The 27,645-nt window shown below is 33.1% G+C and overlaps 1 protein-coding gene across 1 annotated transcript in view; it reads left to right on the top strand.

Annotated features, from left to right (window-relative positions):
- LOC106070869 (protein disulfide-isomerase A5-like) overlaps nucleotides 1-27,645 on the top strand; it is a 72,038-nt gene that overhangs the window by 16,341 nt on the left and 28,052 nt on the right. The window contains exons 5-18 of the mRNA XM_056004152.1: nucleotides 2,868-2,913; nucleotides 6,242-6,334; nucleotides 10,814-10,874; nucleotides 12,200-12,267; nucleotides 12,360-12,451; nucleotides 17,516-17,584; nucleotides 18,521-18,657; nucleotides 19,139-19,206; nucleotides 19,526-19,607; nucleotides 20,022-20,034; nucleotides 20,408-20,473; nucleotides 20,576-20,715; nucleotides 26,101-26,171; nucleotides 27,097-27,225. Coding sequence (XP_055860127.1) covers nucleotides 2,868-2,913; nucleotides 6,242-6,334; nucleotides 10,814-10,874; nucleotides 12,200-12,267; nucleotides 12,360-12,451; nucleotides 17,516-17,584; nucleotides 18,521-18,657; nucleotides 19,139-19,206; nucleotides 19,526-19,607; nucleotides 20,022-20,034; nucleotides 20,408-20,473; nucleotides 20,576-20,715; nucleotides 26,101-26,171; nucleotides 27,097-27,225 — 1,135 coding nt within the window. The remainder of the gene's footprint in view (nucleotides 1-2,867; nucleotides 2,914-6,241; nucleotides 6,335-10,813; nucleotides 10,875-12,199; nucleotides 12,268-12,359; nucleotides 12,452-17,515; nucleotides 17,585-18,520; nucleotides 18,658-19,138; nucleotides 19,207-19,525; nucleotides 19,608-20,021; nucleotides 20,035-20,407; nucleotides 20,474-20,575; nucleotides 20,716-26,100; nucleotides 26,172-27,096; nucleotides 27,226-27,645) is intronic.

Raw genomic sequence — 27,645 nt, 5'->3', positions numbered from 1 at the left:
TAGAGCTTCCATTCAAGTCTAGGGACACTACAGAATTTCCCCTCAGCTAGAACAGGGGTCAGCAACCTTTTGATTCGGAAGAGCCAAAAATTACAATTTACAAAATTTCAAAGTTTTTAAAGAGCCACAATGTTTTTTCTTGCCAACTATAAAAAGTACTTCCATAAATAAAGTTCTTTGATAAATAAAAACGAATCTATTTATTCATAAGAAAAAATATCTATTTATTTATATATAAGTTGTGTTTTTCACAACAAATATATTGATGGCATCATTAGATAATTACTTATTATGTAAGTAAATAAATTAAAAGAATTAAACATTTACATACAACATTAACTTCTACTTCAATAACAAAACAATTGAGCAAACAAATTCAATGAGAGCGATGGCTTTGGTTTTAGAAAGTTTGGATACATTTGTCTCATAACTTGTTTTTAGTTTCAAACACGACTCTAAATTTACATTTGTTAGTTGGCTTCTTACTTTACTTTTAATTATATCCATTCAACAGAATGATTGCTTGCATGAATATGTCGATCTGAAGATAGACAGCACTCCAAAAGCCAAACTTTTCCCTTCGCTTTAGCAATCTGGAGGACAATCCATGCGTAGAATATAAATGCCTCATCTCGCGGCATTTCTTTGAAAGCTGTCCACTTTTGTTGCATTATGTACATACATTTCTGGATCTCCAACTCTTCCAACTTATTTTCAACTCTGTAAATTCTCCACTCCACAAAGCTTTACTTTTTTAAGCTCACTTTCAATTCCAAATTGCTCAATGTGGATTTCATTATTATTTGTGTTGAGGGGATTTACTATGAATGCTAGAATGGTTTTGTTGGTTTTAAAAATGCTCAAATCTCTCCGCAAATTCATCAGTATTTTTTTTTATAACTGTGCTAAAGGAATTCCTGTCAACAGTTGCACTGGTTTTATCATGATATTTCTTTAGAAATGGAAAATGAAGTCATTTACCGTTCTGAATAAGTAAAGTTCCCCTTTCAGACCTTGTGATCTATAGGGCAAAGGATGTAATTGTCATCTCTTTCTGTAGCCCACGGTTAACAATAGTGTCATGTGGCCAGCACAACAACCAGCCGCCTTTACTTTCCCCAACTAATGTCAGGTACCCATTAGAGCTGGGTGGATTTAGAAACGCCAAAAATATCCAGAGATTAAAAATCCCAATCTTCACCAGGATTCTAACTCGGGACCTCGGTTCAGAAGCCAAGCACTTAACTGCTCAGCCACCGCTCTGATCTTCTACCAAAACATCGGCTGGGTTTCAATTTTCTTGTAGTTTTAGATTCAGCTCATTTACTTTTGCTGATATATCCATCATGAAGTAACATTTTTGCAACCATTTGTCATTCTCTAATTCAGGGGTATTAATACCTTTCTCATTTAGGAATGTATTTATTTCATTCAAGCACAAAAGCTAGACGTTTCAACCCCATGCCTTTAGAAAGCCATCACACTTTATTGGGAGGTTGGAGGTCGGAATACTGAGTCTCCATTTCGTGAAACATAAGAATTTCGTGAAGAATCGTAGATTCTACTTTATTTTTCCTGCCATACTTCTAGCTCCATCAGTTGCTATTGAAACAATTTGATTTAAATTAATTTTATTGTCTTCAAAGCTTTTTTGCATGGCATTCGCTAAATATTCTTCTCTAGTTGCCACGAGAGCAGTAGCAATCCTTGGGAAGACATATACCTGACAAAAAAGCCAACTTGTGCCGTGTCTTTTATATCGCAAGACTCATCTATATCAAGTGATAAGGCAGAAGAAAGTTGAGTTCTTTCACCTGCAAATATGTTACTTTTGAAGACATGGGGAAGGGGTGTGGTGAAAGAATACAAGTGGCCAAGAGATAGAATCGGTGCCAAATCTTAGTTAATTGATTAAATTTTTTTTTGATAAAATAAATAATATTTGAGAATGGAACTAAAGAGCCGCAGCTTAACATCCAAAGAGCCGCATGTGGCTCATGAGCTGCAGGTTGCCTACCCCTGAGCTAGAACTGGGCAAAGTATGCATCAAGCTATGCCTCTTTTTCTTCACCATGCTATTATCGATTGCTCTTGCTTGCACAGCTGGTCTTCTTATTTTGAGGGGTGTATATTCTGCCAGACACTACGACCCAATTGGATTCTTTTCAAGATTTTAAACATTTCTTAATTACCCACTACTGGATTATATTATGTCCCTAGACCTTCATTTCCCTATAAAACAGTGGACATATAGAGGCTGCCTATGACTTATAGTTTTCTTTTTATTTACTGTAATTTTTGTTGTTGATGCTTATCCACTAAAAAAGCTCCCTCTCCTCTATTATTAATTCTTAAGCCTGGCTTAACAAATGTAATTTAAGTATTTATCTAAAAAAATTATCCAGTGTCATTTTCATTTCTTTGGAATCAACAGGAATTCAGCGTTCAATTTTCTTAGTACTGTTTCTTGTATTGAATATGGTGATAATTTTACTATTTATAAAATGTCAATAAACAAAATCAATTGCTATTGATGTTGTCTCAGAATATCAACTAGAAGAGTAAAATATGGAATACAAATTTGTATTTAGTTTCTTTTTCTTTTTTCGTTATTCTAAGAGATTTGTATAATTATTTTTTTAAAGTTGTATTTTTATATAACTTTTTATATTTTGTGCCATTTCTTTATGATATTCTATTACCTTTCCAATATTTTAAACCAAATAAAAATTATTATTCATTAAATATCATTATACTATCATTTATTATCCATTAAATATCATATACTTCATTTTCTTAATAAAAGTTAGATAATATTTGTTAAAAAAAGAAATAGATCTAAAATACTTTTGATATGTTTGATTTAGAGATGGAGAATATAACAAAGATTATGACAGAAAACTTGCAGTAAAGGTAAGTCCATTTCTTACAGCCCCTGCAGGGAAAAGCTGCTATTGTTTTGTGCTGTTCATCTTGTCTGGCAAAAAATTAATCCCTTTGTCATGTCATTTTATTATTTCCTTCAGCAAGCTTTATATTTAAACTAGCTGATACCACAGGTTCACTAAAGTTGGCATATGAAAGGGATCTTATTACAAACTCCTCTAACTGGCCTTAAAATCTATAAGTCCCTTTTTTGTTGTTTTTTTCATTCTTTATTCGAACAGCCCACAACTTGTTAATTTAAACTCTGCACACACACTTCATTGGCCCTTTAATTTATAGTTGGAAAGAAAGAATTCATGTTCTGTATTGTCTGCATTATAACTAATTCTCCAAACATGGACTTTTTGTCCCTTGCATTCTTCATTGCAATGTCCTACATTAATAGCTTCTCCCAGCATAATCAGTTGTCTCTTCTAATAAAATGCCATCCCAGTCTTATACACACTACATTACTTGATTTCTAGAAGCACATAAAATAATGCCCTTTTCGTTAGTTTGATTTGAATGATTTTCTTTTATTGTTATTATTCTGTGGAACAGCCAGCATTACTAGGACACCCCCTTCTAAAAAAAAATGTGCATCCTCCAATGGGAAAACCATCCCCACAACCACACATTTCATAATTCCTTAAGGATGTCACACTTCTGATTAATTTGACCAAAAATCCTTTTTTTATTTAATGCAAAGGCCAGCAAAGCATAGTTTTAGAGACATCACACATTTCTTTGAACATCAAAAAGGAAAAATTTGCTTTTTTCGACAGCCCACATTATGATGCCCCCACCCCCCACACTACACACAATTTTGTCTGTGAATTATAGAAATACTGAAGAATGAAACATTTGAGTTTTGCTCCTCTTGTGGAGCAGTTTGAACAGGGCAATTTAGTCCACTCTTTACACAAGATACAAAAATAAAGCTTAAATAACTCCACTCCTACAAATGGTATTTTACATTCCAACTTCCCTAAAAAAAAAATTAAAAAATACACACACACTTTTAATAGTCTCTCATATTCAATGTGATGTCTCATTGGATTTTTTTTTTTCGTTATAGAATACATGTAGATCTGCATCTAATTATCATAAAATAGTGCTTAACTTTATCTGATGTTACAGACTATACATTTTATGCTGCAGTAATTTTCTAAACACACAGATCTACCTACCTTCATACATATATTCTGTGCTCTCAAAAAAAAAAGCAAATATCAGTTAGGTTTCATTAAATTTTTAAAAAATATTTTAAATATTAAAATATTTTAAATATATGTGCACACACATGCACACTCACACATGCACCCCCCCCCCCCACATACACTTAAATGCACACATGTACTGACAAACACACTAAGACAGATGCACACAAAAACACACATTCATATTTTGCATACCTAACTACCTATTTGCTCTAAAAAAAAAAAAAAAAAGGAACTATCAGTTTAGTTTCATTCATTGTTTATATTTATTTAATACATGTACTCCTAAAAAAGAAAGAAGCAATGTTTAGAAATATGCATTAAAAACAAGACAAATATGCTCAAAAATGTGTTTTTCCATGCTTAAAAAAAAAGAAAAAAGATATTATGTTGTGCTATTAAACATTTGTATTTGGCTTTATGAAAAAGTTTTGGAACAAATCTTGCCAGAAAAAATCATTTTGGAAAAATTAACTCTACTGTTTTGATTGTTTAAAGGGCTTAGTTTTTCTAGGTATATGCTGAGTAATAGTAGGTTACATTTTCATATTTTATTCATTCTCCCCAAGGGGGAGAATTAGTGATGATAATCAGTGAGTCAGCTATTAAAAAATCCCACAGCTAGTTGTAATATCTTTTCTGTTATGGTAAAATGTTTTTACATAAAGGTGTTTTTCATGTCTAAAATCTTTTTACCTTTCTTAAGAATGTAGTTATCCAAGTGTTAATTTTTTTAAATCAATATTCTTACAAACAGCATTTAGGATTTTATTCATTTTTTTAAAATGTTCAAATTGACAAACCAGACATTGATGATTGATGTTATGATTTTAACTATTGTAGATGTGAGCGTGACCTTTCTAACACATTGACAAGGCTTTTTGCTTGAACTAAAAGAGGGCTTTTTTCTTATCTTTGTTCTCATTTTTTGGTGATATAATAGCCAATAGAAATCAAGATTACAAAGAGATTACAATGCAGAGAAAAAGCATGTATATCTTTATCATAAATATCAGAAGTTATAAACTAATAGCAACCCCAATCCTACCTGAAAAGGAGCATAACTCTTATAAATAACATGAACCTACTACCTCTTTATTTTTAATGATATAACAATGGGCTAATCTGTTATTTTAAGTAACTTTCATAAACCCTTAATCTCAAAGCCTAGGTTCCCATATTTTCTTTGTTTTACCATTTCAGTTCTTCTTATATTATGACAGTGGTAAGGCTATGTCAATAATGGTAGCATTTTTTTCTTTTTTATCAATAAATAACAGTCAAAATAGGCCTATCCCATTATAATAACTAATCTTTAGACTCAAGAACTTCTTGTCGCAAGTATTTGTAATAATTATTGATCAAATTATGTGTCAAAGCCAAGTGTAGGTGTATTAATTTTGCAACTTGGTTATGGCGACCTAGGTAGGCAGATTCTGATAAGGCTGATCATCCTGCCATTATATGTTCATTTGACTCACCCACATTTCCACATTTTATTAGTGACCTACAAAAGGGTGGAATGTCTGTCTGTCTGTCTGTCCATCTGTCCGTCTCGTTTAGATCTCATAAACCAGAAAAGAAATTGAAAATCCGACATCATAATATTTTAGACCTTTCAAAGTGGGGTCCAATTGCTGTATTAATCCTGTTTCTAATCTCTTCATTCGTGATGCGGTCTTTGTAAGTAACACATAGGATTTAATTATATCTTTATCAGTTCATTGAATACATATGAATATTAACAATGTAATAATAATAACATTAAAAAATCTCCATGTCCTGTGGTATCAAGTCATTAGTTGAACTAACAATTAACAGTATCAGCAACACCTTTTGACTGAGCACGTCTTTTGTATAGATGAAGATAGGGTTGTAGTTTTTGATAGTTTGTAGTTCATAGTACCTGATATTCTTTCTGAAAATATTGAATCCAATTTCAAGTTTGCGTTTTCACACAAACTGTCTTTGTAACCTTGTCATTATTATTATTATTATTGTGTTAATTTGTAAAATGCCACCGAGTTAATTTAAAAATGTTAAAAAAAAAATTATTCCTGTTGTAACATTGAATGAATTCATATTTTTGTTTATAGTCAATGGTGAACTTCTTATTAGATCCAACTGGGGATTTACCTTGGGAGGAAGATCCAACAGCTGTTGATGTAGTTCACATAACTTCAGAAGATGTAAGTGATTTTTGCTTTTTATTAGAAGCTTTTATAAAATTTAATCTTAAAGATTAACAATGAGTTGTTTTTTTAAATTTACTGCTCCTTTTTCATAAACAAATAATTATTTGGGAAATAATAAAATGTTGATGGCCTCCTTCAGTTGAAGTGACTATAGTTTATATTGTAAAACGCTTTTTCATGTGGCTGTGAAGGCCTATTTTGGAGAGATCATCCTGTCCACACATTCACAGGTTAAAGTGGCTTTTGCTTTGGTGGTTATTTTACGCTTAAATTTCTTTTCTTCCAGAGCTGAGGCCATGTTTTCACTGTCCATAGCTTTCTTGGTCACCACATAGTGCGGTCTAGGCCAATATCATCCCAATAGTCAGTATCAATATTAACTGATTTGAGGGCATGTTTGTTTACATACACATATCAAAGGTGGGGATGACCAGTTTTTCTTGAGCCAGTCGCGAGCTATCCATAAAGAATAAATATCAGGATGCAATTTTCCTCCACCCAGTGATCACCTCCACCAATCATTATATAACGCCTGAACACTGACCTGCAACATCATAACCTGTGGGCAGTTTAGATCAACAGCTCGTTGCCACGCCGTACAGACCTGTGACGTGGCTATGAGCTATTGATCTTAACTGCCCACAGGTTGTGATGTTGCAGGTCAGTACTGAACGCCTCCATAACGAATGGTCTCCCATGAGCTGCAAAAAGTAAGGGGCCTAGCTAGGAATTTTTAATTGCTAGGGGGCCCGGCGGGTCGTGACCTCATTGAGTGTCCCTGCATTTTGCGTAATATTTAATTTTAATGTAAAAAAAACACTCACTTGGGGGCCACCCTCAAGTGGGGCCCAGGGGGATTTTCAAATTCTCCCCCTCCTCCCCCACCCTAGCTACGCCACTGCACACAGTGCCACTGTTTAGTAAGTGGAAGCTGTTGGTTTTTGTAAAGAACCCTCCCTTCTTCAAGCTTCAGTATAAACGCTGCCACTGTTTAGTAAGTGGAAGCTGTTGGTTTTTGTAAAGAACCCTCCCTTCTTCAAGCTTCAGTATAAACGCACTTAATTATATATAAATACATCTAAAAACATGTCATATTTGTGAACTATGAAACAAGAGTACTAATACATTTTATAGGTTTTCCCCCATTTTATTTTGTTAAAAATTATATGTTTCCCTTATTCTTTACCATTTCATTCTTATGAATAACATATGCTATATAAACCTGAAAACAATATTTAATTTAGGTTTTCATAGTTTGCATTGATCCGTAAATTGTGGAGATGGGTGGATATTTATAAGATAAAGGAAACAAAATGTAGCTAGCATTAAATTTTACATCTAGCATCAAACATTTTTTGATACCTCCAACACCGAAATTGAGACAAGTCCTATGTCATACAGCCCATTAGTATGGTTGTATTGTTTACAATTTCTAAATGCACATTTTTGTTTGTGCATATTTGGGGGGGGGGGGGGGATACACTATAAATAGACATGTTTCTAACAACCCACTACTTTCAAATAAGAATTCATTCACAATTCAGTCATTGTATACCAACAATGACGTCTCACATCCGAGAGTGCAGCCCCTTGTGGAGGTCACGTTACGAGTTTATTCTTTTACTTTGAAATAACTCACTCTGCCGTACCTCATTAATGGTTACATTCAAACTAAAAAAACATCCAAATTTCGCCCTCCATTACTCCCCCCCCACACACACACACACACTTATCCACACACTTATGTTTTCCTAGCAAAGTTTTTGGACTGCTGTAAATTTTAGGCGAACATTGTTATCTGAAGATTGTGAAGATGCTGGTGAGTACCATTTGCACAGTAGCTTGCTCAAAACTTATGCCTTCTAAACCTCCATTTTGGTCACTGTATTGAGTTTCCGGTTTTCCCAAAACTCTTGTCTTCTAGAGACAGGTCATCTTGAATTATAGATCCAAGTTAGCAGAATTCATTTATGGCATCTTGCTTGTTTTCATCATTAAGGGTGGAGGGTGGTGTTGTAGCAGGTGGACCCTTAGTGCTTATGGTTAGCTTAGCCTATGCTCTTTACAGGCCGAAGATAAGTGGGACATTAGTGACTGAAGCTTCTCTTGTGTGTATTGCTGCATTATCTGCAAATAGAATATCTCTTACAGGGGTGGTTCTTATTTTGTTTTGGCTCTCAGTCTGGCAATATTCAGAAATTTTCCAACAAATCTGGAAGGGATTTTGTGGATTTGTCAAATGCATGGGGTATTAGTAGTGAAAAGAGTATTCCAAAGAGGGTAAGAGCCAGGACACATCCTTTGCAAGTATTGCTTAGGTTTATTTTTTTCCATAAAAATTTAGTTGTTTGAAATTTTAATGTTAAATATAGAATATCTTTTTTTATGGATTTTTTTTTTACAAATTTAGTATTTTTCATTGAATTCCGTTGTGCTTTTTAGGTCTTCATTGAATGTTATGCATCCCAGATTTTCAGCCTCAGTCTGGAAATTTAACCATTCTGTGTTTTTTTTTAAGTCTCATCTTGTCTGTTTTTTGTTTCTGTAATATTCATGCCATTGGCTTCCTTGAATCACTATGGTTAGCATGATGTTATCCACACAGCTGATCTGTCCAGAAGAATGGTAGGTGCCAATACAGTTTGGAATCAGCAGCATTCCAGGTGCTGCAAGCTGCCTAAGGGTCACCTACTCCAGATTTTTCCTTAGGGTTGACTTCAGAAGCATTTCCCATAATTTGTCATAGGGCAGCAGAGTGTTGAATTCAGAGTTTTCCTTCTCCTAGGTGGGTAGCCAGCCAAGGCTAACAAAACCCTCCTGCCTGAAGCTTACTAGTTGCTTGCCTTTGCTCCTTCTCCTGTTAGTGAAAACTGTTCTACTGGACCCAGTATCTGAGCGAATTGTGAAGGCCAGGGGATGGACTATTTATATTGAGACGCATGCCTATGGAAGCTTTTTATTTGCAGTAGAGTGCTTAGATCCATCTGCCTTTACCACTTAAAGCAATAATAACCTTGTGGAACCTATCATGCTTAAAATTTTTAGAATTGTTTAATGGTCACTACCTTCTGATTGTTGACTGAACATTTTAGGTAAGTAAAGGTACCCCATTCAGACCCTGCAATCAAGAGGTAGATGATATAAAGCTCATCTTTTTCAATGACCAATGCGTGGATTTGTGGAGCTGTATTAGTTCTGTTTTGAGACTTCTGAAGCATGACCAAATGAGGCAGCAGCCCTCATGCAGGCATCACCTCATTTTATATAGCGTTGCTCTAAAGAATCTTGCAAAGAGTGTTTGGAGCAAGCACACAACATTGCAGCTGCAGGAGGCATGCTCTCACTCTTTGAATCTGCTTATGGTCCACAATACCAAATGCCTTTAAGAACTGCCTATGGCCTCATCTTGCTTCTCAAAAAGTCTGACTTACGTAATCGGTGGACAGAGCACTATAGTTTCCTTTTAAGGAACCAAAGAGTTTTATCTCTTTAAATTTCACAAATGGAAAATAAAAATGGAACTCTGAATATCCAAGTCTGTAGAGGTTGAAACGGCAATCAAGAAATTCAAAAGACATAAATTGCCTGCCTCAAAGGTCTTCATACATTAGTCATAAATTATATACATTACATTACTTACATTACATAAATTGTATACATAACATTACTAACATACACACCTTACAATCTGCTTTTTATAATAGATAAAAATTATCATGGAATCCCCATATTGACGAAATTATTAAAAAATTAAACAAAATTTTAGGGTTTATTAAAAGTAAGAACATGAAAACTAAAATGCTATTTAACCTTGGTTAGGTAAATATTAGAAAATGTCTTCAAGAAACTAGAACAGACGCCAAATAGAGCTGTCAGATTTATAACAAATTTATAACATCATTAGTGAAAATAAATTTAGAAACAGGACAGAAGACTAAAAAAGTAGCAATTATACATAAAATACTGAACCATAATTTACAAATACATAAACAAAACCTAATAAAAAACTAAGGACGACACAAAGATAAAAGCCACATTGCTTATTCCTTATGCTAGAACAAATGTGTACAATTGATCTTTCTTCCCTAGTGCTATTAGAATCTGAATCTGAGTCTGAATCAGCCAGGAAAACCAACAACTAAGCAGAGTTTAAGTCACTGATTACCGTGCATAACTATATTGACACATGAGATGCATAGGGAATAATAACGTTTAATTTATAAGATAAGATACAAATATTGTACAATGTTATCACTGAAATGCTGACTCTGGCCTATTACCAGTTCATTTGAGAAGCTCATATCCCCATACTGTGTATTCACAAGAGTATATTCCTGACTGTCTGTTCACTTGTCATGCTTGATCGCCCATAGTACTCTGTCCATGTGTCATCCAGTTTCACAAGGCCAGCCCTATTGACACCTTCAGTTAATTTATAACAGTATGAAATCATCTTTTTTTTTTACTTTTCAGAGTTTCTCAAAATTGTTGAAAAAAGACAAAAATCCTCTCCTAGTTATGTTTTATGCACCTTGTAAGTACAAGTTATATTTATATTCTCATTGTTTTGTACATTTTATATTTTAAAAAGAATACAGTATTTGCTTATATGTATACAGTAAAAGGGACCTGGGTAAGAGCAGTGGAGTGAACACTGATAGTCTTCTTGCACTTCATTCTGTATTTACAAATAATTATATTTCTGAGCTGTTGCACACCAGGATTTTTAGGAGGCTCGAATCCAACCAACTCTAATGGTTACCTTCTGACATTTAGTTGGGGAAAGTAAAGGCAGGTGGTCATTGTGCTGGTCAATGACACCAGATTGTCAGACAACTGTCAGCCTTATAAACATATGACCTTTACCTTATCTTTTCCTATATGTAGTAAGTTCTGAAGGGGTTCTGGTTTTTTCTTTTTTAGATTGGGATGAGTTTGGGAGAGATTCAAAAAGGTTTCTAACTAATACCAAGGAATTAAGTTTTTATTTTTTTAAGCTTCACTACCTACTCTTGCCCATGTAATATCATTGAAGATAAATTGCCATTTTTTTATTAGATCAAAGATGTCAGAAAGATAACATCCATGTAGTGTAAGGGGAAACAGTGTAAATGGTTCTATAGGAGCATCTAAAAAATTTGATAATGTCAATAAGGGTGTCAATCACCTGAGTCTGTCCCTTTCAGATCTGCATTCCTCTCCCAGGCGAGTGATCAAATGGTTTGGACAAATGACATGGCCTGGTGCAGTATCTGATTGATAAGGTGGAAGACATCTGTCACCTGGAGTAGCTGAGGTGGTTGGGTTGGAGTCTCTTGCCGGAGTTGTCAATGCTGCCCTACATTTACCTTTGAAATCTTTCTCCATTTATGTAAAAACCATTTAGCTTGTCAATGTCAGTAAATAAAGGGTTAATATTGGCTGATTAGCCAAAAGTAGTTATAGGTGACCAGTCTATCTCACAGATTGGTTTGAGCAGTTTTTCCTTGATTATTATAGCCAGGGTTAGAAAGTGGCAGCACAAGACCATGGTGAATGCAATATATGGGTGGTGTCAGGTGACTTACAGTGTGAAAATTTATTGTAAGGAATGCCTTGGGTCATTTTTCTTCTATTCAGAATCTCAATTCTGGTATTTAGAATGTACTGGTTTACCTGGTTTTGAATGCTTATACATTTTAATGGTATTTCAGTCAATAAAAATATCTCTTTACTTTTTAACTCAATTTTGATCAAGTTATTTAACTGTAAGGTCTAAGTTGAATGAATTATCATTATGCAATAACTTTAACATAGACTAGATGAATATTGTTTACATATTTATTTTGGGTTAATTTCTTTTAATAATATTTTTTTCAGGGTGTGGTTATTGTAAACGGTTAAAACCAGAATTTGCAGCTGCAGCTAGTGAAGTAAAGAATGATGCAGTAAGCAGAAATCAGGTTATATTGATGTAACAGTTTACTTTTTACACATTGTAAGTAAATTAGATGTTGAATCAAACTGTTTGACTCCTCAGACACTTGTAGGTATTGATGTTGACAAGCCACATATGATGCATTTAAGACTTCAGTATAACATCACTGGATTTCCAACACTATATTATTTTGAGTAAGTTTCCCAGTTGCAATGATAGATTTTAGCTTATTTCTTGTCCTTACTCTAGCACAAGCCACTCTTTTAAGAAATATCCACTCATTGAAAAAAAAACATGAATAATTTCATTTGATAAGTCTAACAACAATAATTACATATTTGAATAACAATAATGAATTCAAACTAGCAAAATAAATTTAAAAAAAAACTTTTTTTTAAAAACTCTTTCAGTACTTATTATTTTGATTTAAAAAAAAAAAGAGTTTTTAGGGACAAACAAAAATTTGCAAGCCGGTAGTGTTACTAGAACTAGTCTAACTTTTTTCTTTATTACATAACCTAACATGCTGGTATTTGATTTTATTTTAAAGGAAAATGAATTGGCTACAAAAGTGTAATAAATGAAATAAATTATTTAAGAAATTAAAAAAATGTATTAAAAAATTCATTAAACCTTATTCTACATTTAATTAATAAATATTGAGAAATGTCAAACCTAAACACTATTACTCACTTTAAATTCTATAAAAGATTGAAAAATGCACTAAAAAAATTATATTATTTTAGATATTTTTGGATCTCTGTATAAACAGACATCAGATCCACTAACACAATTTTGTCATTTAAAAAAAAAACCATCTTGATCCTGCATCCAATTAACAACCAAAACAAAAAGCAATCACTCTTACATGCGAAAAATAGAGAAATAAAACTTTAACATAAAAAAGATAGTGAAACAAATATCAATTATTTTGGATCAGTCATGTATTTAAATTTTTATAGATCTAGACCTACATTAGTAAATGTGTGCGATTGTCAGGACTTAATATTTTAATTACTGAATTATTAATGTGTTTATGTATTAAAACATTATTAATTTGCAATGTGTGTATGTGTTATAATTACTTTATAACATATATTGCTTTTAACCCCGAATTCTGCCCGACAGCCTCACCATACACACTCACTTGTGCATAAACTAAAAAACAATGTGTATGATGATTTAAATTAAAATATAGATTTAATCTAATGATATTTATACAATGAAAATGATAAAACAAATACAAGTACATAAAGATCTAGTATAATAAGGTTCATTCCAATACTCAAATAGTATTTTAAGAAAAATAATATTAACCTTATCAATGATCCACTTCAAGACCCTTATATTCAGTCATCAGGATCATTACTCTACAAATGTTCATCACAATCCAAATATCTTCTATCCAAGAGACTGTTCACTGACAATCAATAGGCAAAGTTCATAGTAGCATTAAAGCTCACAACTTCACAAAGCACCACCAGGTCTGGATATAGTAACCCGCAATCTGGAACCTCAGACTCGTAAATCAAACTTGAAACATCAGACAGAAAACCTGAGATGAAAACCTCAGTCTTTTAACCTAGAACTGAGACTGAAACCCTATAGAAAGACAAAGAACAGATTCTTCTAATCTAATTACAAAATACGAATACGATTGAATCCAAATAAAAATAACTATACAATGTGAAATAAAACTCACCCTAAACAGGGGTCAAAATAATCCTTTAAGAATATCTACCAAGGCCAACAATAAGGCTATCCAATACCATAAGCACAAGGAGAAATTCAAGAGCAGAACAGAATAGATCCTACTTCAGTCTAGCAACATGGCGTGAAATGCACCAAACGATCTACGGAATTATGACGAAGCAACAAGGGGAGATCACCTACTGCACACAAATAAAACAATTGCAAATGACGTCATCAATATAGATGAAAGTGGTGCTTTTAAATAGAGAACATTTTTACCATACAAATAATTCAATAGTTGCGACAGCGATTAGAAATATTTTTACCAATTGTTTTATTTAGATCAAGAAGAAAAAAATGAGCGACCTGATTTCGAATTTGTAGGCTAAAGCCTTCTCAAGCCAATACGGTTACCCTTCTGCTAGTGAAGAGCTGATGAACAGGGAAGATTGTATAGTTATCTATTGTCCTATTTCATGTTTGTGTTAACTAAGCCTCAGATGACAACTTAAAAAGGGTACTAATTCAGCTTAATTCAGTTCAATTTCTTTCCCTTGTTCAAAATACCAAACAAAATAATTAATTACCAATAGTTAATGAAGTCGTTATTTTTTTTTATTGATTCTTGTGTTGTCAGGTAAAAGAAATAATTGTGCAAAATTTCAGCTTGATCCAAGATTGGGTGTGGGAGAAATAATGTGTACAAACTTTTACCAGACAGACAGAGTAAGCTGATATAAGCTTTGTAATGAAACAAATTTGTTCAACAAATTAGTAGTAGTAATCAAATAAACTTAATAAATTTAAAAAAATAAATAATTAGTTACAGGAGACATATTCTAGGATTAACTTGCATTAAGCTCTTTATTTCCAACTCAAAATGAAAAAATAAAGGGGAGGGGGGGACTAGAGAGTTTGTAGCATGATGGTGCACTTACTTTTATAGAAAAATTCAAATAACAAATAAACTACTTGATATTTTGTGAAGCAAGATATGTTCTTAGTTTGATCTAGGGGATGTCAACATAAGTTCTATTCTGTGCACATTACACTTCTGGCCACTGGGTCACAAAGTAGGAGAGATGATTGGGTTAGAATAAATACATATAACCTTTCATCAAAGGCCATGGTGTGGTATAAGTAGGGGAGGACTAACTACTGTTGGCTAATTCCTGACAGTCACATTTTAATCATGAAAAGAAAGGGATGTTATTTTCACCTAAGTCAATTGGTATGAATATTGACTTGGTAGCAACATGAAATTAAATAACAATAATAATAATAATCTTTATTGTCCGTAAGGCAATTTGTCTTACATATGTGCATTACAAACATTATTCAGAAATTAGAGTCAATAAATTGTCTTCTTTATTTGCAACCATTAGCAAACCAGTCTTAATATACAATATTTGTCTCATAAACACTTTAATTTTTCATCATATCAATCTTGAACGACTATTTATGTAGCAGGCAAAACCCTCAATTATATCAAAAATAGAAAAGCTATTGAAAGTACGATTTCATCATATTTTGTAGCTTGCAAAATGTACGTGCATTGGCTATTTTTATTTTTAAAATTAATTCTGCAAGCCATTTTTCTTTTAAATATGCCATTTTTTAAATAATACTTAACTCTTTCAGTGCATATTGCTTTGATTAAAAAAAATTGAGTTTTCCAGGATGAACGAAAATATCCAAATGGGGTAGAGTGTTACTAAAACTACCATAACTTTTTTATTTTGTTATAGCTAACATATTTGCTTGTTTTTTTTTAGTGAAAATGAATTAGCTACAAAAGTGTAATGAATAAAATAAATTATTCAAGAAAATATTTAGTTTTATTAAGTTTAAAATGAGCATGGAAAAAGGAAATACATTATGAAAATTTAAAAAAAAATCGATATATTGAAATATTTAACCTATTTGTGTGAGACACAATGGACTTGTTCCATCACAATGAGCAATTAATCAGTAAAGTTATTGACACTTTCGGCATCCATGGTCGATGTTTGCAGTTTTTGTTTGATCAACCATGGGGAGGCACAGGCTACACAGATAAACTTACCAACATGTACAGTAAATAGTTTGTTCACATGTTTAGTTGTTTTTTGTTTGTTTTATGATACATGTATTCACAGTGCACTTAATATGGCACAGGGATGGGCGGGGGGGGGGGGGGGGACCATTTCTTAGGTGCACCCCCCTGCAAAAAATCCATTGGGCCCCCCTTACAATAAGTCTAATGTCTCACCTTCAAGGGCTGCTAGCTTTAAGGCAAATATTTCAAAAGTTTGAAGCCAGCATTTCTAGATCTCCTGAGCATCTGAATCATTTGGATCTATACTAAACGTTCTATTTTTAGAAATCGATCCAATCTTGAAAAGCTCAATTAATCCATAAAATTCTTTTTTCATTAAATTGTAGTAACCTTATATTGAAAACTCAGAAAACTAATCTCTTTCAAAGGCTTTATTGAACAAGAATAACACCATAGTTCAAAGTAACACAATACACACACACGGACACTAAGCGAGCTGAGCTCACCAGTATAAAACAGTTGACAACACACAATATAGAACACAAATACACAAAAACCAAGCCCTTTTTTGGAAGGTCCTCATTAACTAGATGTCGGTAATCATTTGAACACATCCATTTTGAGACATTGCCTGTTTTCACCTGTCATGTTGAGGCAGAGTCTCATGAGGCACTCTTCTTTATTCATGCTTCTTACATTAATGCCATCACCACAGCATGCAATGCTTGTGAGGGATGGCCTGGCAGTTGGAAGAAACAATGTACTTGATACATTTCCACAAGAGTGATGGATGAAGCAGGGAAAAAAAAACACATGCACCCGATGTTGATATAAATTTGTCATTGACTTTATCCACATGTAAACAATGCAATGTTTACACTGGCAGTATGCAGACAGGTCACAAGCAGGATCTCATGCAGTTGGTGTTATGCGATTGCAGGCAATAATGTAAATTTTGTATGACTTCGAAATAAGATTGTTGATGTTGATAGTATTAATTCACATTTTCTGATATTTTGTGCTGAAAATATCAAACCTGTTTTTTTATCTGCATTGCACAGAGGCTGCATAAGTTTTTATGTTCCTTTTACATGTAACACCTATTGTCATGTCTATGAAAATAATTTAAAAAATCTTTCTGATTTAATAAATTTTATAGTTCAGATTTCTTGGATCAAAGAATTTAAAAGATTTATTTTAAATAAAATATGCATCCTTCATATCTTAAAGGAACATAAGTAGACTTCGCTCCAATTTCTAGTAAGATAAAGGTGATAATGAAATTTTGAATTTTAAATAGCACTTTCAGTTTTTGAGATGGAAATGTTACTCACAGATGGGTAAAAAAACACACGCACTGTAGAAAGGCTGCTCAAAAGTGATATAGATTGATAAGATGCATGAAACCACATTTTTAAAATTTAGATCAACAAAGAAATAATATTTTATGTTCATCTAAAACTTACACACCAATATTAATATGTTTATTTTGAATAAAAATAACTTGGATACATTATTTTCGTTCAAGAAATGGTCACTTGAAATTCAAGTATGGTGGAGAGAACAACAAAGCAGGAATAATTTCATGGTTACGAAAGTAAGTGATAACTTGTTTTTTTTTGTTACATTTTTTTTTAAATTGTCACTTTTCACCTTTATATCAAATTTTGAATTTTAAAGCATAAATAATCTTGACTAAACTGTAAATCCTTTCTATATTGTTTAAAGCGATTATTTTGTAGTCAGTTATTTAAAGTAATAGCTGAACTCTTTTGCTTTGTTAGAAAATATCGAGGCTGTAAACTAATGCACTTCCTTAATAATCTTCAGACTCAAAAGTAATCCTTTTTTATTAAAGCAAATAGATCCCTCTTTTTCAAAAACAGTATAACTGTTTCAGTGTTTATGTACATGTGAAAGGAGATACCTATGCCATTAGATTAAGCAAATCAGAGATCTAGAACTGATTAACCAAATATTTATTAGAGTACATGTACATGTGTTTTAGAGGGAGCTTCTAGAAAAAAAAAAGTTTTTTAAGGAGTTGTATCTGAGAGGCCAAAGAAAAGTTTCCAATTAGGCAATTGAAGATGCCAAAGTGAATCATTACAAGTGATGAAGCTCTAATGGGTACCTGACATTAGTCGGGGAAAAGTAAAGGCAGTTGATCATTGTGCTGGCCACATGACATCTTTGTTAACCGTAGGGCACAGAAACAGATGACCTCTACATCATCTGCTTATAGACCACAAGGTCTGAAAGGGGAACTTTACTTCTATATGATGTTTTACTGATTTAACTTGGACATTGTTACATTTTTTCCCTTTTAATTTTTCCATCATAAATTTAAGCTTAAAAAGTTTTATTTTTTAAGTCATTGAACATCGTACACATTAATTATGACGATATTATTTTGTTTTTGTTTACTTATTGTGCTTGTTAGATTTTAATGCAATTAAGTTTATTGTTATAACTTTCTCTGACTGCTGAATTTAATGTTCCTTTTTTTTTCTCTCTAAAATCATGCAACTAGTCCACAAGAAAGTAAAGAAAAAGAAACAGAAGTCGAATGGGCTGATGAGAATTCAAATGTTTTTCATCTAACAGATTTAACTTTTAATGAGTTTATCAAGCAGAATCCATCTGTATTAGTCATGTTTTATGCCCCTTGTAAGTGCATGCTGTTTTATGTCTTACTATAGAATTAATACTCTCATAATAGAAGTTCATTATTTGATAGTTTTATGTCACTGGAGATAATGATGGATAATTAGGAGTTATTTGAAATAAATCAGACTAACAAAGTATGTGTGTGTAAACTATGTCTTTTATCAAATAGTTTTCTTTTGTTATTTTGAGTTTCAACTTTGACAATATTTGTCAGCAGGTAATATCTAGAAAACCAAATATTTGTCTAAATTTTTTATAAAGTCCAATGAAATTGACCATTTTTCTGTGTGATGGTTGTAACTTTAGAACTACAATAAATAGTTCTGTGATCTTAAATAAAAAAATAATTAATTATGAAATATTTGTTTTTCCAAACAGATCAAGATCATTTTTGTTTACTAAAACTCATTTATTTGGTATCAATTTTTTTAAAATCTTGCAATATTCAATTGAATAAAAAAGTTTTTATGGACACACACAGGGTGTGGTCATTGCAAACAGATGAAGCCAGGTTACACAGAAGCTGCACAATTTTTAAAAGATGAAGAGGTAAGTTTTTTAAAGGCAAAGCTACCCCCCCCCCCCCCCTAAAAAGAAACCCACAGCAGTTTACACATTGTAAAAGAAATATATAATGAATACAATTATTTCTTGATGAAAAGGTATTGTCTAGAATAAAAATTTATGGGGGAAAAAGCACCCCCACCCCAACGTAAAACTTGATTAATTAGAGCTAGTGAAAAACAAAGTGCTAGTATTTAGTTTCAACATTTCTCTTTTTGTCATTATCAATAAATTGTTACTTAAAAATGTGTTCTTTAGTTTATTGGATACTAAAAATGAAAAAAAAAAGACATTTTCTATCTAGATTCCAGGTGTTTTAGCAGCTGTTGATGCTACCAAAGAGAAAAAAATAGCTTTAGAGAATAACATAAAAGGATTTCCTACTAGTAAGAATTTTGTTGTACATTTTTGTAAAAAGATAAATCATTTTAGCCCTTTTTTTATAAGATGTGATAGGCATCCTAAACTATATCAGTTGTCAAACTTTATTTACAAAACATTTGTAATGATGACTAGATTTATGCTATTTTAGAAGGTTTTAAGCAATGTTATAATTTTTCTCTGGCTTGTTAGTATTTAGAGGTGTTTGTTTGATAATATATGATACGCTCAAGGGGGAGCATTTTTGTCACATTAACTTGATTCTGTTTACCTTTTTATTGAAAATACAATATTTTCTAATAGTTGGGTGTTTTAAGGTTGGAATATTTAAAACTTCCTAGTTCAATTAATGAATGAGTTTTTGTTCTTCTTTACAATAGTTTATTTCTCATATACCTTTTTGTTTTTTTATTCCACAGTTAGATATTTTAGGTAGGTGATTTCATTGTATTTCACTTTTAATAAAATTAAGTCAGTGATTTAGTACTTTTAAAATCTGATTAGCTTCTTTTTATAATGTTTCATGAAACCTAATTCTTAAAGATTCTATTTTTTAAACTTTCTTTCCTTTAATTTAAACAATATATATGATGTTTGCATGCTTTAAAGACACTGATTTTATTTGTGTAGTTGAAGAAAATCCCTTAACCTAAAGAACACTCTTACTTTTGCTTAAGGGTAGAAAGATATTAGAAAAAAAACTATGATAAAACATTGAGAGATTCTTGATTGAGTACCATAAAAATGTCTTTTCAATTTGGACATGTTATTAACATTTTTTTTCTTCCTTTTCGCTCATTTTCAGGAATGGAGAGTTTGCTTTTGAAGTCAATGAAAGAGACAAAGACAAAATTATTGAGTTTATGAAAGAGTATGTTGCTTAACTCCAACTTTCGACAAGTTATTCAAATACATTTATTCAATAAATAGAAAATATTTACAATTATATTTTTTTTCCCCAACTTGTTGTTAGTCCTAAAGAGCCACCACCACCACCTCCACAAGAAATGAAATGGGAAGAGATAGAAAGTGATATTGTTCATCTTACTGATGATACTTTTAAACAGTTTTTGAAAAAGAAAAAGCATTGCCTTGTTATGTTCTATGCACCATGTAAGTTATTAAATAGGAAAACATACAGAAAAGCGAATACATTTTTAAAATTATAAACAAAAATTATTATTAGGTATAAAACATTAATATATTTCTATCATATTTATGCATTTTATGAACAGTTTTTTTGACTAGTTAATATATCATTATTTATTTTGTATTAAAATGTTATGATTTTAAAAAAAGTTATAATATCTATCCATTTCATATTCATAAAAACTTCTACATAAATATGTATTTTTGAAATATTGAATCCTCTATAACTGAGCAGTTATTTAAGGTGTGCACTAAGACTATAATAGTGCCAATATTATTCGTGTAGTGTTTATCGTCATTCTAAAGTCTATTGTTGTTTTTTTTTACATTAAATTAAGTACAAATCATAAAGAATAATAATTTGATTTATATATATATATATATATATATATATATATATATATATATATATAAGGCTTGTCTATAAGTCCGAAGATTAGTGAGGAATACAGTATTTCCCATGGCTGCGTAGCCCAGCTGTGACCTACATATTTTTCCACATCCAGGGCAAGCATAACCATTGTCTGCAGGTGGTCGATTTAGATTTTCTTTTCGTCGTCTGCATTTGTCCTTGGCGGCAGTTTTTCTTTTGGTCTCAAATGTGTATCCCGCAGCCTTCATGAGTGACCTCCAGCTGTCTCATTCTGAGGCCGCATGGAGCCAGGTGCTCTCTTCTATTTCAGCCAAGGAAAGTTGACGCCTAAACTGGTTTTTGAAGCATTTCCATGGGGCGCCTCTGTTACATTGACCACCTTTTAGCTCACCAAAAAAGACTGCCTTTGGCATATGTTTGTTTCCCATATGAGATACGTGCCCTGCCCAGCATAGCTGTTAAAATGATTAAATAATCTGAACAATTTTAAACAGGTAAGTCTTGTATGTTCTTCTTGAATGTAGGAAACCATGTTGTTTATCCAAGTTCAAGAGGAGCAAGTTCTAAACCATGCACTGACAAAGCCCACAAACAATAACTGTTGAGGAAAAATCGTGGCACAACTAGATGCACTGAATCAATGTTGCACAAAGCTTGCTTTTAAGGCATATGAAGTTCACTAAATTAAAAGGGCATTTCATTGCTATAGATTCACTGATGACAAAGTGTGGCCACCTTGTAGTTGATTCTTGCATGTATGCAGTTGAGCAGTAGCATAATCATGTCTTGTTTTGCGTAGAACTTTCCTTAAAGTGCTGTTCTCAATTCATGGAAGCTTTGACTTTGTTATAAGTCTACCTACTAGCTCGGCATTGCACTAGTCAAGGTGGGAGTGTATGAATGTCATAGCAAGCTTCTCTTTGGATTCCATAATTAATATGGTTGGAATAGACCTAATAGAGACAGAGGCCCTTGCAGAGCTGTGGGTCAAAAGACAGCAGAGTTGAGTTAAAGAAAACTCCAAGATTACAAACTACATGGTCAAAGGGAAAATGGCATTTCAAGATAAATAAATAAAATAAATAAATTATGGCTTTTATATAGCGCTACTTTCATGCTTATAGCATGCTCAGAGCGCTTTGGTCCAATCTCAGTTGTGGACAAGTGGGGGGAAAGGGGTATCTAGGAGAAGGTTTTTCTGTGCTGCCTTCAGGCGCTGAGTAAACACAACTCTGCCCGAGTCGGGTATCGAACCTCGAGCCCCCTTCATAGGTAGCCAAGCCAAGTTCAAGCGCACTTAGCCTCTCGATCACTCTTCTGCACTATCTGCTTTTGTAGTGTTGTTTCAAATGCCAATTTTAATAACTTCTGTCTTATCTTTGTTCATGCATTAAACAACCTATAGCTATTAAAATATAGAGAGGATTTTGATTAATCAGACAATATCATGCAAATGCAATAATATTGGTCTCATTAAAAGAAATTGCCATATGTTACAAGAAGGAATGCACTATATTTAAGATACAATATATAATAATATTAATAATAATCTTTACTGTCCGTATGGAAATTTGTCTTACAATTTGTCCTTATTACTTTTGATGTTTTACACATGCACTGTGTGACGTTACTCCAAAGGTATAAGAAGAAACAATGCTTTATGGCTTATGAAATTAATTCTTTGAGTAATTGAAATATTGACCTTTGGGATGCTATTGTCCTCCTTCAGGCGAAGATGACCGAGCCAGCGCAGCCGGTGTTGTCTGAGGACTTTAAAGGTCATTCTCTATGGACAACTGGCTCAATAAAAACTGGTCGCCCCCACCTCCGTTACATGGATGTAATAAAACGGGACCTCAAATAAGTGAACATTGATACTGACCATTAGGAAGACATAGCTCTAGACCGTACTAGATGGAGAGAGACAGTGACCAAGAAAGCTATGGACAGCGAAAAAACATGGGCCTTAGCTCTGGAAGAAAAGCTTACCATGCGAAAAATGGCCTGCTCCTCTATCACCAAAGCGAAAGCCACCTTAACCTGCGATATTTGTGAATGCGAGTGTCTCTCCAAAATAGGGCTCCACAGCCACATGAAAAAGTGTTCCAGATGAACCATAGTTGCTCTATGACTGAAGGAGGCCAACAATTGAAATATAATATACAAACAAATTTCTTCAAAATTGTATTCCCAATATCCTATCTTGCAAAAAAAAAAAACCCATTCATATTACATATATAAAGGCAGCACTTAAATGTCCACAAACATTGAACATAGCATTTCACTTCATCATGATGTCTCATTAAATATAGTTCTAGTCTTCAGATACTGTCATTTTTCTGTAGTTAGAGCAACTATCGCAGCCTAGAAATCTTTATTTCTGGCACTGCAATGAAGTGCACTGATGATGATACAAATTCTTCATACTTTTTTTTTAATCTTTTGAAGTTTCTTTCTTTGTGGATTGATAAATTAGTACTTTGTCTAATGACCTCTTTCACATACTTAGGTCCAATTAAGTGGACACTGAATCCTCAAATGCAAGAACTATGTGTTTAAATGATATTTTTAGTTATTTAGGATTTGGTACAATAAAGCAGATGGTATGTATTTTGTACCATACTTTCAGGCTTATAACATATTTATTAAGATTATTGAGCTCAACATGATTAATTTTAGCTCACTCAAGTTTAGATTTCTTTTTTTTGTTAACATTTAGTTTGAGGTGTATGTCCAATCTATAGATAGGATGACTTTTTGAAAAAGGGTAGGTGGCTCTGTACAATATGCATTCAATCAGTTTGTGCCTATTTCTGTAGCTGTCATATATTATCACAGTAAGGAGAAATACATTTCTGTGTAGTTTTAACCCAATATTGGAACAAAAATGCATATTAGACTGTAGGATGAATTGAATACATAAATCAGCCACCATTTTTGGTATTATGTAAATGTCTTAAAATTTATACATTTGGTATCTAAATCTAAAATGATATATTGTTTTATGACCTGAGACATTAGTGTGAAGGAACCTCTTATCTTTTAAGTCCCCATCAGTCTGTTGTTATCTATAAGGTTTATCTTTGAGGCAGACAATTAATGAGGAATGCATTATCTCACGTGGCTATGCAGCCCAAGCTTTGACCTACATATTTTGCCACATAACCACTATCTGCCAGTGCTCAAATTAAATTCTCTTTTTTAGCGGCCCCCGAAAGGGGAAAAGACGCTATTAGTTTTGTGTGAAATGTCTGTCCGTCCGTCCCATTTAGATCTTGTAAACTAGAAAAGATATTGAAAATCCAACATCACAATATTTTAGACCATTCAAAGCTCTGATGCAATGGCTAATTTTTTTTTTCTGAAAGTGAAAAATCTAATTTTTTAAATCAGTTATGCAAGCAGTTTTTTAAAGAGAAAAAGCTAATTAGTATGCATTATAAGTTAGACCTAATTTAAAATGAATAGTAATCTTGTAAACTTCATTTTCCTGAACTTTTTTATATTGCGGAAATTTTTTTTTTTTTTTTTTTTTTTTTTTTTAAGATTCGAATAAGAGATTAAGCCTTTTCAAAACAATTAGATCAATTATAAGACATCAGTTAGGCCAGGGGAGGTGCGGTGGCTGAGCGGTAAAGCGCTTAGCTTCCGTACCAGGGGTCGCGGGTTCGAATCCTGGTGAAAACTGGGATTTTCAACTTTGGAATCTTTGGGCACCTCTGAGTCCACTCAGCTCTAATGGATACCTGACATTAGTTGGGGAAAAGTAAAGGCGGTTGGTTGTTGTACTGGCTACATGACACCCTCGTTAACCGTAGGCCACAAAAACAGATGAACTTTACATCATCTGCCCTATAGACCACAAGGTCTGAAAGGGGAACTAGTTAGGCCAGGTTCACATCTAACTTTACATTCACTTTCACCTATCCTTTGATCTATGGGACTGTTGGGGAACTACACAAGATCTGTTAACATTCTTTCTCCATCTTATCTCTCATTTGTCTTTGATATAATTTCATTCGGATGTTCTTTCTGAAAATATTGAAGACTGCCTGGGTGGACCACTTCGGGGGCCGATTTTGAGTTTGTGTTTCCACACAAACTGTCTTTCGTAACCTTGTTTTTGCTATGTTTGTCCTCAGCTGTGGATTTCCTAACCACCATACTTGTGTGGCCTTCAGTTTAAGTTTTATGTCTTACTCTTAGAAAAGTTTGGCTATTAGCAGTTTCTGTAAAGTGTAGTTTTGTATCATGACTAATTGTTTTCATGTTTGATTTCTTTTTCTATCTTCTCATGGCTATCTAAAAAAAAGTCATGCTTATGTGTCACTTTACTACTACACTTTACTGTGTAATGAGCTCTCTGCTATACTGTAGTGAAACATGTCAAACTACTCTTGGCAGGAAAAAAGCTGAATATCTTCCACCTCCGATGCCTTTGGTGAATTTTTTAAATAAGGTGGCAAGATAAAATAACTAGTGAGAAAGTGCAGAAAAGAGCAGGGTGTCAGGAGATCCACAGTGTTATCAGCAGTAGAAGCCTTGGTTGGCTTGGTCATGTTCACAGAATGCCACAATGTCGAATTGCAAAAGACATTCTGTATGGTGATCTAATAAGGGCAATCTCTTCGATTCTGATGAGTGCAGTGTTTCAGATGACTACGCAAACCCAGTTGCGAATTGCATATTTTTATGCATTTCATACAGACTAAGCCGTTGGCCATGGGCAATTTAATTTTTCATCTTCTGTTCCTGTCTTCAATATGGTCTTTTCTTTGGGTCTCAAATTTGTGTCCCACATTGGAGCCCATACAAAACAAACTCGTTATTATAATATCTTATCTTATATATTGCAGATATATAGCATGAATAGCTTGTGTTTATTTACCTTACCTAGTATTCTTCATTGGAAATAAGTAGTTAAAAAAAAATATGTATGAAAACCAAAATGTCCATTTACTGAATTTTCTTGACAGGGTGTGGTCACTGTAAAAAGTCTAAACCAGAATATATGGCAGCAGCGACTGTCTATAAGGAAGACCCTAAAGTAAGTCAGGTTCTTAGATTTGTATAAGTTTATTATTATCAATCTTACTTAGGTTTTGATTTACTAACATAATAAGCTTTTCAATGTCTTGACTAAAGAGCTCACAACAATGGACCCCAAAAATCCTTTAAAATATGGGTTTGGAGTTTGTCACAAGTGGATTTTTTTCTACCTCTTAAATTTTACTGCCATTGTGTCTTAATTTAGAAAGAATATGGGTATGTTTTGTTTTAATCTGCACTATGGTAACATGATTGTGAACTTTTTTGGTATTGGTTTAAATTCGGAGTAGAGTATCAGCAATAGTCTACCCTTATCATTGTAATTACCAATATCATGTCTTTCCAGGAACCTGTCCATGGGCTGTAGTCATTCCCCACTCAAACGTTGAAGTTATTCAAGACTACAATTTAATCTATGTTGTCTAGGATTCACCTTAAATCACCATAGAATATTTCCTTCATCTGACGATGTCCCATTCTGTCAGCAGCTTTGGAGCATAGGTGCTAATCACTGTAAAAATTAAGATCCATCTAGTGGGAGTCTAAGTGACATCAATGAATTAAAGTAACCAATAGGGTATTCCTTGTGATAGATTGTTTGATCATAAAGCCAAATCCAGACTGCCATTTTTCCTCGGGTCCTCTGCCAGATCTCCCAAAATAGATCAAACTGATGCATGAAATCCAGGAGAACTCTATGTGAGAATGACTCGCTATTGATTAATGAAAACAATGCTAAGAAAATGTAATAATTCCATGAACTTTGAGAATACTGACTGCCAGTGTTATTTATGACTTGAAATGGATATTACTCTTATTGCTTTCTACGTATGTTCAGAAAATAAGCATATAATGCTTTCTATAAATCTTAAAAAAAAGAAAATGTATTTATTTTAAATTGGCTATATACTAAATATCTACAGGTTGCTTTTGCTGCTGTTGATTGTACAGTTCATACTGGAACATGCAATTCCCATGATGTTAAGGGTTATCCAACTTTCAAATATTTTAATTATGGAAAAAATGCGCAGAAGTACATGGGTGGAAGAGAGGTTTGTTAATTTGTTTTGGTTTTATTTTTTTAATACACTTGTTAATTTATGAACTTTAAATAGCATTGGAATGGCATGTATCATTAACATTGAAATTGAGTGGAAGAGGTGAAACCTTTTTATTGAGCATGAAGATGTATAGTAAAGTCACTATTGCGGAGCAGGCATGTTTGCGGAACAGCTCGTCGAAATTAGTTAAAATCTACTTTATTTTGAAATGTTCTGCTAAACTACTGTAACGGTACTGCGCATGGTCCATTTCTCTACATTTCCAATATAAGGGTTTTCCTTTCACAGCAGAAAATTAATTTTGACTCCAGGTTAAAGTTGACAGGTGTGGAATCGTCCATTATTTTTCACGTACCAGGAGAACCGCATAGGCCATGGCTTAAGGCTTTTTAAAAATGATAATGACACATC

This window comes from Biomphalaria glabrata, chromosome 11 (assembly GCF_947242115.1).
Source record: "Biomphalaria glabrata chromosome 11, xgBioGlab47.1, whole genome shotgun sequence".
NCBI lineage: Eukaryota > Metazoa > Mollusca > Gastropoda > Planorbidae > Biomphalaria > Biomphalaria glabrata.
This window is presented reverse-complemented; position numbering and strand designations above follow the sequence as displayed.